Source organism: Brienomyrus brachyistius, chromosome 11 (genome assembly GCF_023856365.1).
Source record: "Brienomyrus brachyistius isolate T26 chromosome 11, BBRACH_0.4, whole genome shotgun sequence".
Taxonomy (NCBI): domain Eukaryota; kingdom Metazoa; phylum Chordata; class Actinopteri; order Osteoglossiformes; family Mormyridae; genus Brienomyrus; species Brienomyrus brachyistius.
The window spans coordinates 22110469-22131694 of record NC_064543.1 but is presented as its reverse complement, the minus strand read 5'-3'; the positions used below and the strand labels follow the sequence as shown (position 1 = coordinate 22131694).

Here is a 21226-nt window from a genome sequence, read left to right as displayed (position 1 = left end):
TTAGTGTTGGTTACATTGCGAGTGTGAGCTGCAGTGCAAGTGTGAGCCACAGTGTGAGTGTGAGCTACTGTATAGTGCGAGTGTAGCCTATAGTATGATTCTGAGCCACAGTGTGAGTGTGAGCTATAGTGCGAGTGTAGCATATAGTATAATTCTGAGCCACTGTACTACTGTGACCTAAATGTGAGCCACAGTGTTAGTGTTGGTTACATTGCGAGTGTCAGCCGCAGTGCAAGTGTGAGCCACAGTGTGAGTGTGAGCTACTGTATAGTGCGAGTGTAGCCTATAGTATGATTCTGAGCCACGGTGTGAGTGTGAGCTATAGTGCGAGTGTAGCCTATAGTATGACTCTGAGCCACAGTGCCACTGTGAGCTAAATGTGAGTTTTAGCTACAGTGTGTGTGTCACCTATAATGCAAGCCACAGTGTGAGTGTGAAGTACAGTTTTAATGTCAGCCACAGTGTTTGGCTCAGCATGAGGTTTGCATTTAAACATTTCTCATGGTCCCCTGGGACAGCGCGATGCACAGACTTGCACCTGAATGGTGTTCTGTATTATGCGCAGTATATGTTTGTGCACGGAAAAGAAACTATGAAAACAGGCTGTTTGTATTCAAAAGTCCACTTTGCTTGCTTCACTTTGGGCTGAGTATATTTGTACTAGAATATCTTATGTAAAAATTGGAGTTTAGATGCCAGGCAGTTTTGTACCTGAGACATCATGTAGTGAACAGGTTTCTTTACTAAGCAAGCAGAAAATACTGACCAGTGGTTGTTATCCCTCACAGCCAGTACAAGGGTTTGACTATGCCAAGCAGCACCTTGGCCAACAGGGCGGCGATGAAGAGGCTCTCCCTGTTACCCAAGAGACGATGGTCCTGCCCCTTCCGATCCGGGATGCCCCACTCTCTCAGGAGAGGGGTTTGCATCAAGATGGCACCACCTCCAAAAAGACCCTCTCCAGTGAGGTGCGCAAAAGGTATGGACTTCTGGCCTTTGGTAACCATTCATGGGTTGGGCTGGTGTGCATCTCTAACTCTAGTGTTAATTGCCATTAGAGAGTAGGATGTTTTATATCCATGGTATGCACCAGGTCAAAAGTTAGCAGGCTTTAGGTTTAAGCAAAGTTAATAACAGTAATCATGTACCTGGTGTACCTAAGATAGTCTCCTGGGACAGGAGACCTTCAGACCATCTAAAATGTAGTATATGGCTTTAACAAATGTTGCTTGTAATAGAGACTATTAAAACTTTCAACACTGGTGTGGTGGAAGCTTGTGGAGAAGGAGGACTGTACATCTTTTAGATTTCCATTGGGGACTTTTTGGAAAAACATAATTCCATAATTCCCTGAAATGATTCCAAGGGAGGTGAGAGAGAAGCTTTGGGAGCCATTTAAGCGTGAAGCTGAGGTGCTCGGACTCCTGCTGTTGATGGCACATTGGTGCTGTGACCGTAAACCATACTCAGAAAGTCTGCATCCTACACCCTGAACAAGCCACACTTTCCTGATGGGTTCCTGTGTTGTGCAGTGCTTCTTCAACCTGGCTGCTGTTAATTTAGCAAAGAGGATGCAGGAATCCCTGTGAATTTTTCATTATAGAGGAGATCCAGCTGAGCTGCTGGATTGTTGGTGAACCAGCAGCTCATGGGAATCATTTTACTTCCAGGTTCAGGGCTGGAGGGTGTCGTTGGCATTTCATTCAGTTTTCATTCAGCTTCATTCATACAATGGGTTATTAATGAAGTTAATGTTTTTTCTTTCTAAGAATGGATGATAAATTTATGACCAGAAAATTAATTATTGTCAAGTACAATCAAACATTGTTCCCAAATACGGTCAAGATAAAAAGGACAAGGCAATATTCCAGATGTGTCTGCTCAAACTGTAGCTATTTTGCAGTTTTAGCAACATGAATCCTGTCTTTCAAATCATAACGTTATGGAAATTGCAAATGGCTGGACAAGAATTCAATTTGCATTGACCACCGGAGTGTCATTCCCTGCATTACAGCACACTCCCCAGTACAGGTCACCCCCATTACAACACTCCCCCCATTACAGGTCACCCCCATGACAGCACACTTCCCATTACAGATCACCCCGATTACAGCACACTCCCCATTACTGATCACCCTCATTACAGCACACTACCCATTACAGATCACCCTCATTACAGCACACTCCCCATTACTGATCACCCTCATTACAGCAGACTCCCCATTACTGATCGCCCTCATTACAGCACACTCCCCATTACTGATCACCCTCATTACAGCACACTACCCATTACAGATCACCCTCATTACAGCACACTCCCCATTACTGATCACCCTCATTACAGCAGACTCCCCATTACTGATCGCCCTCATTACAGCACACTCCCCATTACAGGTCACCCCCATTTCAGGTCATCCCCCCATTACAGGTCACCCCCATTAAAGTGCACCCCCTTATATCAGGTCACCCCCATTACAGTACACCCCCTATTATAGGTCACCCCCATTACTGCAAACCCCCTTATATCAGGTCACCCCTGTTACAGGTCACCCCCATTACAGCAAACCCCCTATTACAGGTCACCCCCATTACAACACTCCCCCCATTACAGGTCACCCCCATGACAGCACACTTCCCATTACAGATCACCCCGATTACAGCACACTCCCCATTACTGATCACCCTCATTACAGCACACTACCCATTACAGATCACCCTCATTACAGCACACTCCCCATTACTGATCACCCTCATTACAGCAGACTCCCCATTACTGATCGCCCTCATTACAGCACACTCCCCATTACTGATCACCCTCATTACAGCACACTACCCATTACAGATCACCCTCATTACAGCACACTCCCCATTACTGATCACCCTCATTACAGCAGACTCCCCATTACTGATCGCCCTCATTACAGCACACTCCCCATTACAGGTCACCCCCATTTCAGGTCATCCCCCCATTACAGGTCACCCCCATTAAAGTGCACCCCCTTATATCAGGTCACCCCCATTACAGTACACCCCCTATTATAGGTCACCCCCATTACTGCAAACCCCCTTATATCAGGTCACCCCTGTTACAGGTCACCCCCATTACAGCAAACCCCCTATTACAGGTCACCCCCATTACAGTACACCCCCCCTTACAGGTCATCCCCATTTCAGGTCAACCCCCATTACAGTACACCCCCCATTACAGGTCACACCCATTATAGGTCACCCCCATTACAGCAAACCCACTATTACAGGTCACCCCCATTACAGGTCATCCCCCCATTATAGGTCACCCCCATTACAGTACACCCCCCATTATAGATCCCCCCTATTACAGGTCACCCCCATTACAGCACACTCCCCATTACAGGTCACCCCCATTACAGCACTCTCCCCATTACAGGTCACCCCCATTACAGCACACCCCGTATTACAGGTCACCCCCATTACAGCACACCCTCCATTACAGGTCACCCCCGTTACAGGTCATTCCCATTACAGGTCACCCCCATTACAGCACACCCCCTATTACAGGTCACCCCCATTACAGCACTCCCCCCATTACAGGTCACCCCATTAGACCACACTCCCCATTACATGTCACCCCCATTACAGCACTCCCCCCATTACAGGTCACACCCATTACAGGTCACCCTCATTACAGCAAACCCCCTATTACAGGTCACCCCCATTACAGTACACCCCCCCCTTACAGGTCATCCCCATTTCAGGTCAACCCCCGTTACAGTACACCCCCCATTACAGGTCACACCCATTACAGGTCACCCCCATTACAGCAAACCCCCTATTACAGGTCACCCCCATTACAGCAAACCCCCTATTACAGGTCACCCCCATTACAGGTCATCCCCTATTACAGGTCACCTCCATTACAGGTCATCCCCCCATTATAGGTCACCCCCATTACAGTACACCCCCCATTATAGATCACTCCCATTACAGTAGACCCCCATTACAGCACACTCCCCATTACAGGTCACCCCCATTACAGTACTCTCCCCATTACAGGTCACCCCCATTACAGCACACCCCGTATTACAGGTCACCCCCATTACAGCACACCCCGTATTACAGGTCACCCCCATTACAGCACTCTCCCCATTACAGGTCACCCCCATTACAGCACACCCCGTATTACAGGTCACCCCCATTACAGCACTCTCCCCATTACAGGTCACCCCCGTTACAGCACTCCCCCCATTACAGGTCACCCCCATTACAGCACTCTCCCCATTACAGGTCACCTCCATTACAGCACACCCCGTATTACAGGTCACCCCCATTACAGCACACCCCGTATTACAGGTCACCCCCATTACAGCACACCCCCCATTACAGGTCACCCCCGTTACAGGTCATTCCCATTACAGGTCACCCCTATTACAGCACACCCCTTATTACAGGTCACCCCCAATACAGCACTCCCTCCATTATAGGTCACCCCATTACACCACACTCCCCATTACATGTCACCCCCATTACAGCACATCCCCCCATTACAGGTCACCCCCATTATAGCACTCCCCCCATTACAGGTCACCCCCATTACAGCACACCCCGTATTACAGGTCACCCCCATTACAGCACACCCCCCATTACAGGTCACTCCCATTACAACATACCCCTCATTACAGGTCACCCCCATCACAAGTCACCCCACCATTACAGGTCACCCTCATTACAGTACACCCCCCATTACAGGTCACCCCCCATTACAGCAAAACCCCTATTACAGGTCACCCCCATTACAGGTCATCCCCTATTACAGGTCACCTCCATTACAGGTCATCCCCCAATTACATGTCACCCCCATTAAAGTTCACCCCCCAATATAGATCACCCCCATTACAGGTCACCCCCATTACAGCAAACCCTCTTATATCAGTTCACCCCCATTACAGTACACCCCCCATTACAGGTCACCCCCATTACAGGTCACCCCCATTACAGCAAACCCCCTATTACAGGTCACCCCCATTACAGTACACTCCCATTACAGGTCACCCCCATTACAAGTCACACCCATTACAGGTCACCCCCATTACAACAAACCCCCTATTACAGGTAACCCCCATCACAGCAAACCCCCATTACAGGTCACCCCCATTACAGCACATCGTCCATTACAGGACACCCCCAATTCAGGACACCCCCCACCATTACAGTACACCCCCAAAGGATGAAGGAGTGCCGAATCTGTAGGTGCATGGTTTCAAACACAGCCTGTTTCCCTGACAGTTAGAACACAGGCTAGAATTCAGGCTTTGTGTGGTTTGTTCCAAAATGTACAGGGCTGGCACAGAGGAGGTGCCCCCTCCCAACTGTCCGCCCCCACTTTTTGATACTTGGTGCCCTTGGTGGCTTCAGTTCCTGAAAACGTCTGTTTAATTTCCCTCATGTAAATGCAGGTTTATGTATCAAAATGTTCTTATTGATCACTTCCTGCCCAGGGTGGGGCCTGCTCCCTAGGGGCTTTTACAGTTACACTGATAACATGGCTGAATCTGAACACTGGAATTGCAGTGTCCTCATCACACAAAGCAGTAATTTAAAGCGTCAGTTCAGTGTGACGCTCAGCTGGTCATGTGACATTCTCAGCAGCCTTGCTGTCCGGCCATGTCCCTCCGGAGATGCCCCCCCCAGCAAACACTGCAGTCAGCACAGGTAAGTGTAGCACCTCGGAGGAGGGGGGGGTGGTGTGTCACATGACCGCTCGCCAGGGCCGAAACGTGGCCCACTTGACTGCTGCTTTTGTTGCTATGGTTACCTGCAGTAAGTTGCCTAGTGAAGATGGTTCCGTCATCAGCAACGAATCAGGGAACCTCACCTCCGGGAGGGGGACAGCAGCGCAAAAGAAAGTGACAGCACAGCAGAAACTGGTGAAGGAGGAAGCGCGCGGGAGGACTGGTGAGCCTTAGGGTGTGGGGGTGGGGGGGTGGCGATAAGCCTGGGGGCAGGAGGAGGGGTGAACCTGAGTAATGAGGGGTCAGAGGGCTGGCTAGGAGCAGAATGCCTAGGGGACTGGGAAGGGGACAGGAGGAGCAGTGAGCCTGGAGAGTGAGTGGAGGCAGGGGAGCAGTGAGCTTGGAGAGTCAGGGGAGGCAGGGGGAGCAGTGAGCTTGGGGAGTGAAGGGAGGCAGGGGGAGCAGTGAGCTTGAGGAGTGAGGGGAGACAGGGGGAGCAGTGAGCTTGGGGAGTGAGGGGGGATGGGAGGAGCGGTAAGCCTAGGGGGGCAGTGGGGGGCAGAAGGAGTGGGGATCGGATGTCCTCTTTATGGTTTCCCTAATCTAAATGAATGTTAATGTGCAATATGAAGTGCATTTCTCAAAGTGGTCAAATGGAGGTAAATGGGGAGGGTCTTGTATCTGGGTCACGTGATGTTATAAGATTACAGGCATATTACAGCAAAGTTTGGTCTTGGCGGGGGCAGAAGGAGCAAGGGAGGAAGGCCGCTCACCCTGACTCTCCAGTTGTAGGGAGAACGGGAGGGAGGCTGCTTACTTCGACTCTCCACAAGGAGAGAGAGTGAGAGGGGGAGAGATAGGGAGGCCACTCACTCTGATTCTCCGCTGGGAGGGAGGAAGGAAGGGAGGCCGCTCACCCTGACTCTTTGCTGGGAAGGAGGAAAGGAGGTCGCTCACTCTGACTTTCCGCTGGGAAGGAGAGAAGGAGGCCGCTCACCCTGACTCTCTGCTGGGAGGGAGAAAGGGAGGCTGCCTACTTTGACTCTCCACAAGGAGAGAGAGTGGGAGGGAAAGAGGGAGGCTGCTCACCCTGACTCTCCGCTGGGAAGGAGGAAGGGAGGCTGCTCACCCTGACTCTCCGCTGGGAAAGAGAGAGGGAGCCCCCTGACTCTCTTTCCATCTTTCTGGCAGACCCCTACGACTCCTCCTCCGGCTCTCTGCAGCTCATCTCCATCAAGCCCATGGTGGCTCAGCCCGCCTACTCTCATCCACCATCATCGGACCGCAGCCAGGATTCAGCCATCATCAACGGGGAGGTGAGCCTCAGCACTGTGAACTCAGATATTCTGGACACTTACATTCGCTTGGCTGTTTGTGGATGGATATAAATGCGCTCAGTGGCTGGTTTACTAGGTAAAGAAACAGCCAATCATACCTCCAAAAAGGCAGTTGTGTGACTGTAGTGAAATACATACAGCACAGATAAGCTCAGAGTGTTCACTAACTGGTTGGCTGAGCAGTAAAATGGCCAATAAGCTTGATCTCAGTCATTGTAAATGTAATGTGATTGTTGGTGGTTCAGACTTCTCAGATACTGCCACTTTCTTGAGAATTTTGTGTCTAAAGTTTACAGAGGATGGCGCAATAAACAAAAAACACCCAGGCAGCAACAGTACTGTGGGCCAAAACTCAGGGGAGAAAGGCCAGACCGGTTAAAGCAACCAGGAAGGTCACAAGTGCAAAAAAAAACAGCTCAGTACAACAGTAGCACGCAGAGAAGCTTCACTGAACACACAACTCTCCAGGCCCTGCAGTGATTCTGAGGATAAACAGGGTATTAGATGCGTGTACCTAATACACTGGCCAAATAATCAACCAAAGATTTTCAACGGGGGTGGCCAATCTTATCCACAAAGGTCCAGTGTGTATGTAGGTTTCTGGGATGACCTGTAGGTCAGCTGTTCAAACGCAGGTGTGAGGACTCTTCAGCCAATCGGTCCTCTAATTAGTAATCTAATAGGGAGTTGCAGTAAAAACGGGCCTTTCTGGGTAAGATTGTTCACTTTTGTTTTAAACCAAAGTACACTTGAAAATACCCTCATAAAAATGGCACTGACTGAAGCCCCCCACCCCCCACAATAACCCATTTTACAGTACGTGCTCAGGCAGCAGTGGTCAGAAAGTCAACATGAGCTGATGCTTGGTGATCTTGCACAAGCTGCGTAATGTTTCCAGATGTGTGTCGCATAGACATAGGGGGGAACTGTCAGCACTCTCAGTGTGCCCCCTGCCCCCCGTATCACACACCAGGTGAGCATGGCCCTGAAGCAGAAGTCAGACATTGAGCACTACAGGAACAAGCTCCGGCTGAAGGCCAAGCGGAAGGGATACTACGACTTTCCAGCCATCAACTCCGGCTACAAGTCTGGGGGCCACAGGCAGAGGTACAGCCACGAGAAGCTCCAGCTGGAGTTCAATAAGGGCCAGGATGCTGATGACGAGAAGGCCTCCACTTACGTCAAATCCAGGAAAAGGTGACATTTGGCCACGCAGAACGTTCTACTGCATTCTCTAAATCTGTGTTCCATTTTGGACCATGCTGTAGGTGAACCACCTGTTCTCCTCTGTTAATACAGCTCTGCTTTAATTGTAGTGTTTCTGTTGAGTGCATTACTTCATTTTATGTGGTTGCCTTGTTGTGGGTCAGGGTTGCCTTGTTGTGGGTTGGGGTTTAGGGTTGCCTTGTTGCAGCTTGGAAATCATGGTTGCCTTGTTGCGTGTTGGGGGTTAGGGTTGCCTTGTTGTGGGTCAGAGTTGCCTTGTTGCAAGTCGGGGGTTAGGGCTGCCTTGTTGCGGGCTGAGGTTAGGGGTGGGGTTCTGTAGTTATTTTCACAGCTGTATGCTGCTTTTCCTGAGTCACACACACATAGCACCTGAGAGACAAAGATGAAAGCAAAAAAACCACCAAAGGAGTCAAATTTGATGAAATCTGAGGTGTGTGTCACTGGAAGCTAATATGTTGATATTAATCATAATTCATCATCCAGAATTCCTTGATGCATAGAAAAACAATCCACATATTTGTACTGTCTGCTTCGCACGTCTTCTGCAGAAAATTTAACAGTGTGGCAATGATACAAATGTGTGTGAGACCAAAGAGGAAAAGGTTCACACCATATCAAGGTCAAGGTGAAGGTTATGTGGGGCCCAGCAGCGTGCTAGAGCTGCTGCTGAGGGAGCTGATGATGAGGATGGTGATGATAAAGATGATGACGACAGTGACATGATTTCAGACATTCCCAGCCAAGGAATCCTGTCTACCGGAGCCGCCAGTCGCTGAACAGCCCCAGTCCTGGAGGAACAGAGATGGACCTGCTGGTGATGAGGGAGCGACCCAGGAGAGGGATTCGCAACAGTGGCTACGATGTAAGTGCGAGCGTCTCGAGAAAGACCTATGTGCAGTGATGAAGGATCCGTGTGGTAAAGGATGCATGTGGAGGGACATGCATGTGCTGTGGTAGGGGATGCGTGTGGAGGGATATGCGTGTGCTGTGGTAGAGGTTGTATGGGGAGGTACAGAAGCTTATTCTGGAGAGCATTCAGGGCTTTGCTTCAAAATATTCTCAGATTTACTTTCCTGAGCAAATATGCTAAGAAACAGACAGTATTCAGAGAGTAGAGTCTTTCAAAATGAAGTGCATGCAGGACTGTGGGAAGTGTGAGAGTACAACAGAGAAAGCCGGTCATTTCCTTAAATACCTCAGTCCTTCTGGACCGTTCTGTGCTGGTTTCGGCCCTCGTGCTTGCAGGAGAAGTCGTCCTTCCGTGCCGTGCCACTTCTCGATGTGTTGTGGCTTTGCACTGGTGTTGGCACCGTGCACTTGTGGCTCGAGGCGAGAAAGCTGCATATTCAGCTGCCCGTGTTGTCGCAGGACTTATTTATCAGGCATTCATTTTCCAGGGGTCCACTGCGGCTCACTTTCAGATGCACAGGAAGTAGGGCAGCCGTGCCTCCCCTGATTTATCACAGAGAGAAGGAAAGGCACAGACAGAGAGGACGAAGCTGCAGCAGTTAATTGCTTCCTTCCTATTTTCTGGACAGTTTATCAGAGCAATTAACCCCAAGGGTGAACAATAAATAAACAAAACTTATACTAAACTGTCCACTTGTTAACCCAAGGGACTCATATCAGACTCTTGCATCAGTCTTTGTGACTAGGCTAAATCGAAAGCTAAAGTCAATATTCCTGCTCTGAGCTTCAGTAGGTAATGGCAGAGCTGCAGGCAGCAGGACCGTCTGGCTGGAGAGCACTGGCATGTCGTCTCTCCTCGTCTGTGTTTAACTCCAGCTTAAGAGGTATAAAGTTCAAATGCACCTGTATAAGTGAGGGGATGATGCCACCTCAGGCAGACATAGACAGAGATAGAGAATGTCACCTTCATGAATGTCAGTGAAGGGGACCTTTGTCGTGGGCTGGTTCTGGAATCCGGTGGGAGATGAGTTGCCCACAATGTGCCCATTCGCAGAGTATAAATAGAGGACCAGGTGCACTATGGGAAAACTAACCCTGCGTGTATGGTGGCTCTATCTGTCAGACGGAGCCGGAATTAATCGAGGAGACCAACGTGGACCGATTGATAGGCTCCCGGATCTGTGGCGGTGGGAGGCAGGTCAAGGGTCACTCGGACACATCCACACTGAGCTCACAGCCGTCCATCGACGAGGTGCGACAGCAGATGCACCTCCTCCTGGAGGAGGCCTTCAGCCTGGCCTCAGCTGGTCACTCCATGGGCAGCCGCCGGCACCACCACCCACATCACGGCCCCTACAGCCTGCGGCACCCCGGGCCCTACGCTGAGGTGGTGACCAGCGCCCCTGGGACGATGAGCCGGCCGCGCGGGGCCTTGCAGTGGGTCCCCGCGTACAGGCCTGACGTTTACCAGTACAGCCTCCCCAAACCGGTGAGTGTGATGCTCTCAGTGACAGATTGCATGAGGAACCGAAGGGTGGGTCACTCTCAGCTGTGAGGAAAGTGCAGAACAGCAGCCAAAATCATACTATATAGTCCACTCTGATCTGCATTTCACATGAGGAGTCCTTACGTGTCTCGTTGTGTCTGTATTGTAATAGATGCCTGTTGCTGCCTGCATGCCTTAAGGCTCTTGTTTATTTGAGGCTAACACCCCTTCTCCATATGCCCCGAGTGCAGTGCGTCCAGGTGTAGGGGTGTGGAGCCCTCACCTTTCTTCTTGCCCCCGCAGGCCTTTAGGTTCACGCAGCTTCCTGACATGGCCATGGGCTCCCCGCCACCCCCCATCCCCCCCAGAAATGCAGCCACTCCTGGGGCCTCACTCAGGCGGTAGGAGCATCATGCCCATCACCACTGTTCTTCTGCAGCTGATCGCATTTAGCTGCCATCTGACTGTTTATGCAAGGAGGCCCAAAATATTTATGGAAATGTAAATTTTGGCAAGCCTAGTGTGATTTTTATACCATACTCATGTATAAATTTAAATCCTAAATTATTTAAACTGAACTGATGTGAATATCAATGAATGTGCTGAGAAGCTGCGGTGTCCCGCAGGTCTGCTGTTAGCTGGAGTACATATGACACCTAGTGGTCAATGGTGGTGTAACAATGCTGAACATTTTAATGCTTCTGCTCTCAGTTCCTCTTCCGACATTGGCCCGAAGCCTCGTACCTCAGATTCCTCTGCACCTGAGACACGCAGTCAGCATGACAGCGCCCCCTATATGCCGATCACAAGACCGCCAGTTCCTTCTGTCGCTGCTGCGCTTCCTATGTCAAACTACTCAGGTTGGAGACTGTTTCTCTGTGGGTCATATAAAACATGACACTGTGAATGTCTTGCTTAATTATCTAAACATGTGAGAATGTCTCCCTAAAAACATGATCGTGGTGTGTCAGGCGTCCTGTATGCCATCTGCCCTGCACCATTGTAAAGGCTGACCCCTGCTGGCTCACCCCTGCCATGCAGCCGCCATGTGCTGGGGAAGATACTGCCCCCCAAACACACACAGTCACTGACCCCCCCAACATACGCATTCACTGACCCCCCAACACACGCAGTCACTGACCCCCTTAACACACGCAGTCACTGACCCCCTCAACACATGCAGTCACTGACCCCCCCAACCCACGCAGTCACTGACCCCCTCAACATACGCAGTCACTGACTCCCCAAAGACACGCAGTCACTGACCCCCCAAAGACACGCAGTCACTGACCCCCCCAACCCATGCAGTAACTGACCCCCCAAACACACACATTTCTTGTACCCCCCCACACCCATGCATTCACTGATACTGCCTACAGACCAGCGGGTGGAACTCCATTTAGCATTTCTCAATATTAACTTTATAAATGAATGTATAATTGGATAAATAATATATAGATACTACAGTGACATTTTTAGAAATGCCTTTTGTAATAAATGTTTTGGTGCCACATTAGAGTGTTTTAGATTACGTAGTACATTTAGCTCATTTATCTGACACTTTGATCCAAAGCAACTTGTAAAAGAGGGAATGGTTACAATATAGAAGCATTCCCAGGGATTTAGCACAATGCTCTACCTATCCAGCTAGTAGTTCTCAAGCTTACTATGTGTATTTTGTATTTTATTGCATTTGTTTTTTTCATGTTGCCTGTAGTTTGTGTGTGTGCCCTGTGACGTATTAGCTTCCTATCCAAGGTGTTGCCCTTCTGTGTGCCCTGCGCTATCTGCATTATGTTCCAGGGCTCACCATGAGACTGGAAGATGGATAACAGACATCAGATCTAAACAGTTTATTGATAGAGGACAAAATAAATCCCATGCAATGAGTTATGCTTTTTCATTTATTTTTCCAGCTACTCTCCAACCAATACAATGTTATTTATCACTTACTGTACTGGTACATGATTAATTACTCGCAGTTCTGATCTCAAAACTGTCATGGTTTAACTTGAATGGATGAAGCCTGAACTTCTGGGGTTCGGATTTTTCTGAATATAATGAGGAACAATTCTGTCATTTCTGGAAAAAAAATCACGCTTACCTCAAGAAAATGTGAAATATGAGTTTTTTACTTTCCATAAAAGCCATAGATATTGTCACAAAGCACCTAGACAATCTTTGGTCTGCCACTAATAGTTTATGTTTGAGAGGCTGCTCTCATTGGCTCAGCATACTGTCAATCTCCTCAGGAAACCCCATGTCAGCAGTCTACGCCATACCAGCCAACCGGCCCGACTACTCGGGCTACGTTGTGTCCACGCCCCCGAGCTCGTACCGTAGCCCTTCCTGGATGTCCTACCCCCCTGAGCCCGAGGATGTTCCTCCCCAGTGGGCAGATTCTGTAAGTCAGTCATCTGCTTTTTTAAAACTTTTTCTTCCTCTATCCATGGCACATCACCTGGGTTGTATGGACTCTGTTCTCTGCTGTCCTCTGTCCTTCAGCCAGATGCTCTCGTCTTTTTACTAGTACCATTTAGAAACCTTTTAGAAACACTTTTCTCAGCTATATGTATCATTGACGCTGCGTGGACACAGACACATGCCAAGGTACTTGAGCACATCTCTTAAATCAGCACAGGAATATTTTTATGGAGTCTCTAGCTGTATTTGTCAAAGATGATGCATTTACAGAGTTATATATTGCAGTGGTTGTGAACAAAGTGGTAGGTAATGATATAACAATGTCTGCATTCCTGTCTGTCTAGGTGCCCCTCCCGGGCTATGTAGAAGCCTTCCCACACCCCCGCTACCCCCAGGGCAGCCCCCCCATGCTGCCGAGGCAGTACAGCCAGGCATCATCCAGCCACAGCGCCCCAGACCACCCAGCGACACCATCAACTGCTGCTTCCCAGCAGAGTCTGACCGGCACTGTGGACACCCCTGACACCTCCCTCAGCAATCTCTCCACGGCCGCCCTTGTTAAGGCCATCCGGGAAGAAGTGGCCAAGCTGGCCAAGAAGCAGACGGATATGTTTGAGTTTCAAGTCTAGAGCCCCTAGTGTCCTGGAGGCCAAACCAACTTTTGTCTACTGTGGTACAGAAAGCCACCGGACCAGGCAAGACAGAACTGTATCTAAAAGTGTCCCCTCTCCCATTTTTAAATAGGATTTGCTTGATTTTGTTTTGTTGTGATTTCCCCTTTTATTTGTCTAAGACAAACTGTTTACCTGTGTTGTTTGCATTCAGTTTCTGACATCTTCTTCGGCACTTACAACTGAAAAGCTATATTTAACAAACATCCTGTGTGATTGTGTTAATCATTGACAGCAGCATTTTACTCAAGGAAAGAATCCTAATGAAGATGAAAAGCCTAGAGGCGCATGTCCTCACAAAATCTGTGAAGGTAATGTATCAAAGAAAAGTGAGCTGTATACATCCTGGAGAATCCCAGGACTACCCGGAAACAACCATCCGATTTACATGCTGTGTAATAGTGTCATGCTTATCTAGATGGAAGACTCCGGCATGGAACATTTAATTTATTTTTTTTTGCTCTACATTACTCAGAGACTTTCAGAAGACACTGGTGAATCCAGCGATATGGTCCACTGAACAGAAATGAAACTGACAAAGGTTTATGTTGCATGGTAATGGGTAGCTGTCAAGAGGCTGTCAAACCTAGTAAAACATACCATTTTAAAAGTGTGTTAAATAATTTGTTTCTGTCTCAATTTTCATAATCACTTATGTGACTATGACATTACTGATCAATTCCTAGTAGTTTCATTCATGACACATAAACACGGCATGATCAGTGTGAGATGATGCTTGTTTAGGATGGGGTGATTATCACTGCTGTTCAGTGGTTCTGTATTCCTGTCTTATTTTCATTAAGTCAGCAGGAAATCTGTAACTAACCTATGCAGTCTGTATCTGTAACAGTGACAGTGGTCATTCAGATCACACAAATCAGAGATCAGCTCCAGTAAGTCACCTTAACAATGAAATCTTGCTCTAACGTACATTACTGTGGAATTTTTTAAGCAAATTATTTAACCATGAATATCACAAAAATATATTTGAAAGTGTAGCTAATGGAAATTACTTTAGTAAAGCAATGGATTGATACTTTCTTATGAATTGTACAAAATCACATATTTTCATGAATTTATTTAAATGATCACCACGCTACATATTACTGAAACCAGTCGTTGTGTTGTCATCTCAAAACATGCAACCTTATTTGACTATGAGGTCACTCTCTTGGGGTCACTGTAGCGCTAAAATATTATAAAATGTTACCATAGAAAGCGTAATACCAGCAATAAATGCCCTCTTAATTTATATATGACAGCAATTTGTAACATTTTTAAATATTGCTTATCACAACATAGAAACGTTTGCTTATTTCTTAAACTGGATTGCAGTAGGAGTTCACAGTGAGTGCATCCATATTGGTGAAATACGGCTTTATTTGAAATATGCAGCTTTTGCCAGCCCTGAATATCCAGTTTGCAGAGAAAGGTTTAAATGGGCGGTTCAGGTGGACAGTTTGTTGTGCTAAATAAGGACTTCGTGCCAATTAACTGAAAATCCCTTTTCTTTTGGCAACAAGCCTGTAGAAACTTAACATGTATCTTTGTACACGTTTTATTGCAGCCTTATAAGGAAAACCTGAACACAATTTTTAAATATTTTTACTCAGTCTTTTGTAAAGTAGCATTAGTCTTTTAAAATACATACGTTCATAATATGTTTTTAAAATACATATATCATTTACATTTGCAGTAATTTGGGATTTGTTTGTGAAAATTCAGTACCAAGAAATATGTATGAATATAAAATATATTGTACTGAAGTGACTAAAATAACATTCTCAAAAATGATGGTATAGCTATTTACAGGTTATGCAGTTCTTACCCCCCCCCCCCCCCCCCCCAAAAAAAAAACAAAAAAACCTTTCCGCTTTATCCATGTTTTCATGGACAGTAATGTTATACCTTTAATGTGTTACATGTGTTGATGTAACTGGCATGTGCTCTTCCAAAAGAATGTGTTTGCTGCATGCAGTGTGAGTAACTCTGACACAAAGGGCTTTTTGTACCTGTGCTCCTTCTTAATGGTGATGGAATTGGAAACGCTGTGGCCCCCAGTGAAACCCAAATTGGTGATTCATCACTGCAGACTGTAAATGTCCTTTGTGCACTTTCATTGCCTCGTAAATGATGTACTGTGATGCATAAATGAAAGTACTAAAATGCACTTTAAACCACCAAGCATACATTCATTATAATGGATTATTTAAGAGACGCCCGGAAGTCCGCTCGCGGTATTCCTCAATTCTGATATGTACCAGTGCAAGGATTGTTAAACCAAACCAGTGTTAACATCTTTATTGCAACAAACGCTACATATCAGTTTGTACAACTAAAACACCCCAGATACCAAATGGGGATGTATTAAATACCTGTGAGTTTGATATATGCTTTACAGTGTAGTTGAAATTGTTTATATTGACAACATAGGGTTTTATCCATAGAGTGTAATTTAATTGTTCCGGGACCTTCACTGCTTTAATATCCTAATGATCTAACCACTAAAACTCCTCCCAGGAGCCCATAGAAGGCAGTTTCAGTCTCCTGTAAAGTCTATCTGTGTCTCCTGTCCCAGCAAATCCTGTCTTACAGCCAGCTGCAGCACAGCCGGCTGCAGCACAGCCAGCCACGATGGCTCATTGTCCCTGCAGCACTTTGTGTTTTCTCATTACATATGACCTTAAGGTAAAAAAAAATGTACAGTTCTGTTGTTTTAATGAACTTTGCTACCCAGAAGGGTTTGTATGTAAATATGTTACTTATAATTAAGCATTCTCTTACTTTTAAAATACTTTCCATTTTTTCCATGTTTACTAGTACTATGACTAACTGCTATTTGAAAAATGTATAAAACAAATGTCTTTCAGCGATTAATTTTATTTATAAGAATTAACATACGTTTACATACATTTTAAAGCTGAGTTTTATCTGAGTTCATCTGAACAACTTAAATGAGTGAAATAAATGTGTGAACATTGAAACTGCACTTTTTTCCTACTGTCTGCATCAAAATAAGTTATATTTTTGGAGATGGCATAGCAACTTCTTGTAGCTGATTATGAAACTGAATTTGGGCTCAGAATTCGGCTAATTTATCTTATGTACTCTTTATTAGGTGTACAACCCCCAAAGGCTGGGACAGTGTGAAGCTGATTAGTTCAAACTACATATGATATTTTTATATTTTGAATTACAAATGAGTAAAAGAGAATTTACAGCTTGTTTATCATTGCATTTTTCACTGTCCCAGGGGTTTGCAGATTTCTTTTATTCTGCTGAACATTTTAATAGGCCTATACAAATGTAGCAAATATTATAACATGATGCCCATTACAATAATATTAGCTCCTGGTTAGTACTGTTATACCAACACAGCTATTTGGGTCCTGGACCTAACAGTCTGGCGTAACCTGTACAGCACCGGAAGTATGCTGGTTCAATATTCCCATTACGCCGAACACCCCTCTTGTTGCTTTTCGGGCGGTTTGTTCAGTCCTGCGTTTCGTTTCTGGTTTTCAGATTCCTTTTATCTTTCTTCATTTCCGGCTGTTTGTCCTTTCTGTCTCCAGCTTAGTGGTCTAGTTTCCGAACCCCGTTTTCGGAATTTCAATCCGTTTTTTTCGGCGTCAGGTCCCTGGCTTTGCGGTTTCAGTTCGCCGCCATATTTCTTTCATATATAGCGCCATGTCCTGGCTCCCCCGGAGCCCTGCATATCTCGTCTTGTAGCTGCCCGTCCAACCAACGGCCCCATGTGCTCCCTTTTACCTGTATTTCCAGAAGGGAGTGCATTACAGTTAAGACCCAGCGCCATGGTTTGCTGGGTTGTCTTGTATACTTATTTGTTGGTTAAGGACATAAATAAGATTAGCTTTAACCATTTACATTGGGTCCTATATCTTGCTATGTACAGAATGTACTTTACTTAGGAACATCTGGTAAAGATGCTCGTATTTGTTTTGCTGTAGCTGTCAGTGTGATTTCTATTAAATCTTTCAGTCGTTAAACTTAGGTGGCGGGTCACAGTGGGTTTAGTTCTTCAATTCTGATATCCTAAAACATATTCTCATAAATGAAACAAAATTATATTTAATCAATATGATTCCAATTAAAGAGAATCTGCTGTAATTTCCTTCATGATAATATATTACAATTGAATTTTCGTCAGATCAGTAGGGGGTGCAATTATACCGTTTCCTCCGCCAACAAAATCACCTAAGGGAATATAATTGTAGTCAATTGTATTGTGGTCACCATATTGTAACATTGTGCGTGTGTTAGTATATACAGTGCTGAAACAGACCATGGATAGATGAATACTCTGACTGTTAATTGGGGCATCTTCACCAAGCACTCAGGGAAAGTAACAGGATGGCGGGCTCACTGGTAAAAAATGCGGTAAGGGGAACCATGTCACCAAGTTCACGCACTCACATCACAGGAAATCAACAACAATAATATTGATATTAGTAGCTGCTACTAAGTTACATGTTAGACAGATAAATCTTTCGTCTGAGATCATTTTTCTTTCGTCTGAGATCATTGACATCTTCTGAGATCTAAATCTTTATGCATTTGTTGCTCTCCCACTTACAAATTTAAATTACATAATGAAATGATTTATATTAAGAAAAAGTGAACTAGCATTATGCATTCAACAGTTTTTGTTATGTTGTATCTAAGGCTGTCTCTCATGCATGCAAAGAGTATACAGTGGTACCTGTACCCACGAGCGTCTCAGGCCACGAGTAACTTGAGTCACGAGCATGTTTATTTAATAAAATCTGGCTGTACCCACGAGCAATGTTTGGAGCCACTAGCGGTACCATGAGCCAGCCCGCCTCGTTCTCATTGTTTTTTTTTCCATTTTTTTTGTCTAATGTAACAATGTTACAAATTTCAGTTTTAAAACTTAATGAAAACAGATGAACAGTCACAAGTAACTTTAGTTAACAAATATCTATTAAACTGAAATGCACAGTTAAATGGAAGGAAAAGATACGATACGATTTCTCTCGATTGCTTCAGCTGGCTCATTCTGCCAGCTGTTTTGTGTTGCCGCGACGTACCACCCGAGCGGTGCTATGATAGATATGTTTACATCCACTCTTGTAAATGTATGAATGTTTTTTTATACATATAAAATGCTTCCTAAAGGTAAATCAGTCCTTAATGTAAGATACATACGTACAGATGTGCATCACAATACGGAAAAGAGGTACGTATCCTTCCCACATAGCCTAACTGATTGCTGCATCCTAAGCAATTTTTCGTAAATTTGTGATAGCACTGATAATTTGCCTTTTTTTTACATTTTTATTAGCAACACGACTTACTGTAATATTTAGACTTTTTTTCAATGTTTTATTGTCATCAACAATTTTTTATGCTCGTTGTAGGCTACGCCGAGCAGCCTAGCCTAGCCCACGGGACTTGGTCTCTTTCGTGTATGGCCATAGCGCAGTTTTTATGCATTTAAAGATGAAAGTGTGTCTAATATGCCGAAAAATATGATATTCTCAATCAATGCTACTTATATTGTCACTAAAATCTCAATTATTGTGCCTATAAATGTTTTATATTGGGATATTTTGGGACCGGAAAATTAATTGCCTTCCCAGTATTCCGTATGGGAAAAATTGTTTGTACCCACGAGAAATTGTACCCAAGAGCTGTATGTTCAAACCAATTACACTCGTGGGTACAGGTATCACAATTGTCATGATCATCATGACATCATTACAGGCTTTACAGCAAATATTCAACCTTAGGATCATAAGTGAATAATACATGCAGCATCAGCAAACTGCGTTAATAAGGTATTGATAGCGACAGCTAATTGAGGTACAGCATCCCCGAAAGATAAAATATATTTACTGTATTTAGAAAAGTGAATTTGTGTGGATCCAACCTGCCTGTAAGGAAATGCTCAGAACACACAACGTGGCACTTCCTGACAGTATTGTCGTTTAAGTTATTTTGATTGATGGCTTTTAGCCAAGCTTTCTGTCGCCTTTCTCTTAGTTATTATTAGTTCCTATGCCTTGATTTTTACGAACTGAAGGTATACAAAACAAATTTAGCTTTGATCGTTTTTCTTGCCGCTGTTACAGCCAAACACACAACAGTCCATACACATGGTCATCTAACTTGTTCCCTGGTAAAATGGCCGCCATCTCGTTTTCATTTATGTGTAAGTTAATGACATCAGTATTTTAGTTGCGCTCAGGTTGGCCACAGATTATAATCTGCCAAAACAAGTGAGTAATAGTTGTAACAAAATGCATTCACGTTACAAATTATCAGGATCAGGATTCAAAATAAAAATTCATTAAAACACACGACCATATGAAGGCGCTAGCCTCATATATCAGGCTTTTAAAGGCGTCTTTAATATTTTAATTTAATTTTTTGTATTAAGCGCTATTTAAGAAGAATAATATTTCTTCAGTATTTACTTTGCAGTACAACAAATCAGTTTCGCACAATGTTAAATAAACCTATACAACACTGAAGCAAACCGAAATACTGCAGAAAGCTAAACGCACACTGGCAGCAGCATCGTCGATAAACAGCACGTGCCTGGGCAGTAACGTGAAACATTTACCATGGGTGCGCGGTATCCACGATCTTAGTGAAAAATCCCTCATACAAAATATGCTTAATTACATATTTCCCTCACATCAAGGGGGTATTTTCCGTACGTGGATTACTCGTTTAGCCGGATGTAATTGTTGACGATTTGGCATGATCCTGGGATCTGTCGGTTTCCCGAAACTCCTGCTGGATGTGTTGTCATAGCGGCACATCCAAATCCTCAAACCTGCTCGGAGCAGGTTTGTTCTGTGTAAACAAGGATTAGCTTGTACACGTACTCGCTGTCCGTGCCTTGAAATCCAATCAACCATGGCCTCGCCATTCATGGATGAGCGACCAATTGATATCGGTGCGCACATTATAAAAAGATAATTTCATACAGAGAGGGTTTTGCGCGATCAGCAAGATCCTTTATTTCTCCAGGAGGAAATTCTTTTCGAAAGATACGAGGGGGAATATTGTGCCTAAAAGATTTATTAGCACTTTGTATTGCTAATATATCATTTTTTTATGTCAACAATTCTTTAAATAGTCATATACCAAAATTTACCAGTTTGAAGTATATTCTTGTACTTCACTTTAACCTGTTCCCATGTTCTCATTGTGCTTATGTTTGTTTTGGAATTATGACATACAGTAAAATCCTGTTATAGTGGACTTGCATATAACGGAATTTCGCTTATAACGGACAAATGCTTTTAGCTGTAGTTTTGTTCGCTATAACGGACATGCAGGCTCTGCCTACAAGGCGCGGGGCGTGCCGATGATATCCAGTGCAGATATGTAGTCGGGATTATTAATAGTCACACATCTGGTCAGGTTAAGTTGGATTACTACATGTGTAATATAATAATCTATACCTGTTAA

General features: G+C 45.2%; 1 protein-coding gene across 3 annotated transcripts in view; it reads left to right on the top strand.

Annotated features, from left to right (window-relative positions):
* Nucleotides 1-15601, top strand: part of LOC125751407 (UPF0606 protein KIAA1549L-like) — a 61465-nt gene extending 45864 nt beyond the window's left edge. The window contains exons 10-20 of one of the 3 annotated variants that reach the window (XM_049030149.1): nt 789-979; nt 5626-5688; nt 5798-5931; nt 6900-7024; nt 8019-8242; nt 9002-9134; nt 10305-10670; nt 10971-11068; nt 11379-11527; nt 12920-13071; nt 13436-15601. In XM_049030149.1, the coding sequence (XP_048886106.1) occupies nt 789-979; nt 5626-5688; nt 5798-5931; nt 6900-7024; nt 8019-8242; nt 9002-9134; nt 10305-10670; nt 10971-11068; nt 11379-11527; nt 12920-13071; nt 13436-13720 (1920 nt within the window). In that variant the 3' untranslated portion in view covers nt 13721-15601. Of the gene's footprint in view, nt 1-788; nt 980-5622; nt 5689-5797; nt 5932-6899; nt 7025-8018; nt 8243-9001; nt 9135-10304; nt 10671-10970; nt 11069-11378; nt 11528-12919; nt 13072-13435 lie in introns of all 3 variants that reach the window. The other 2 variants (XM_049030148.1, XM_049030147.1) reach the window with 2 other exon arrangements.
* The last annotated feature ends 5625 nt before the right edge of the window (nt 15602-21226 follow it).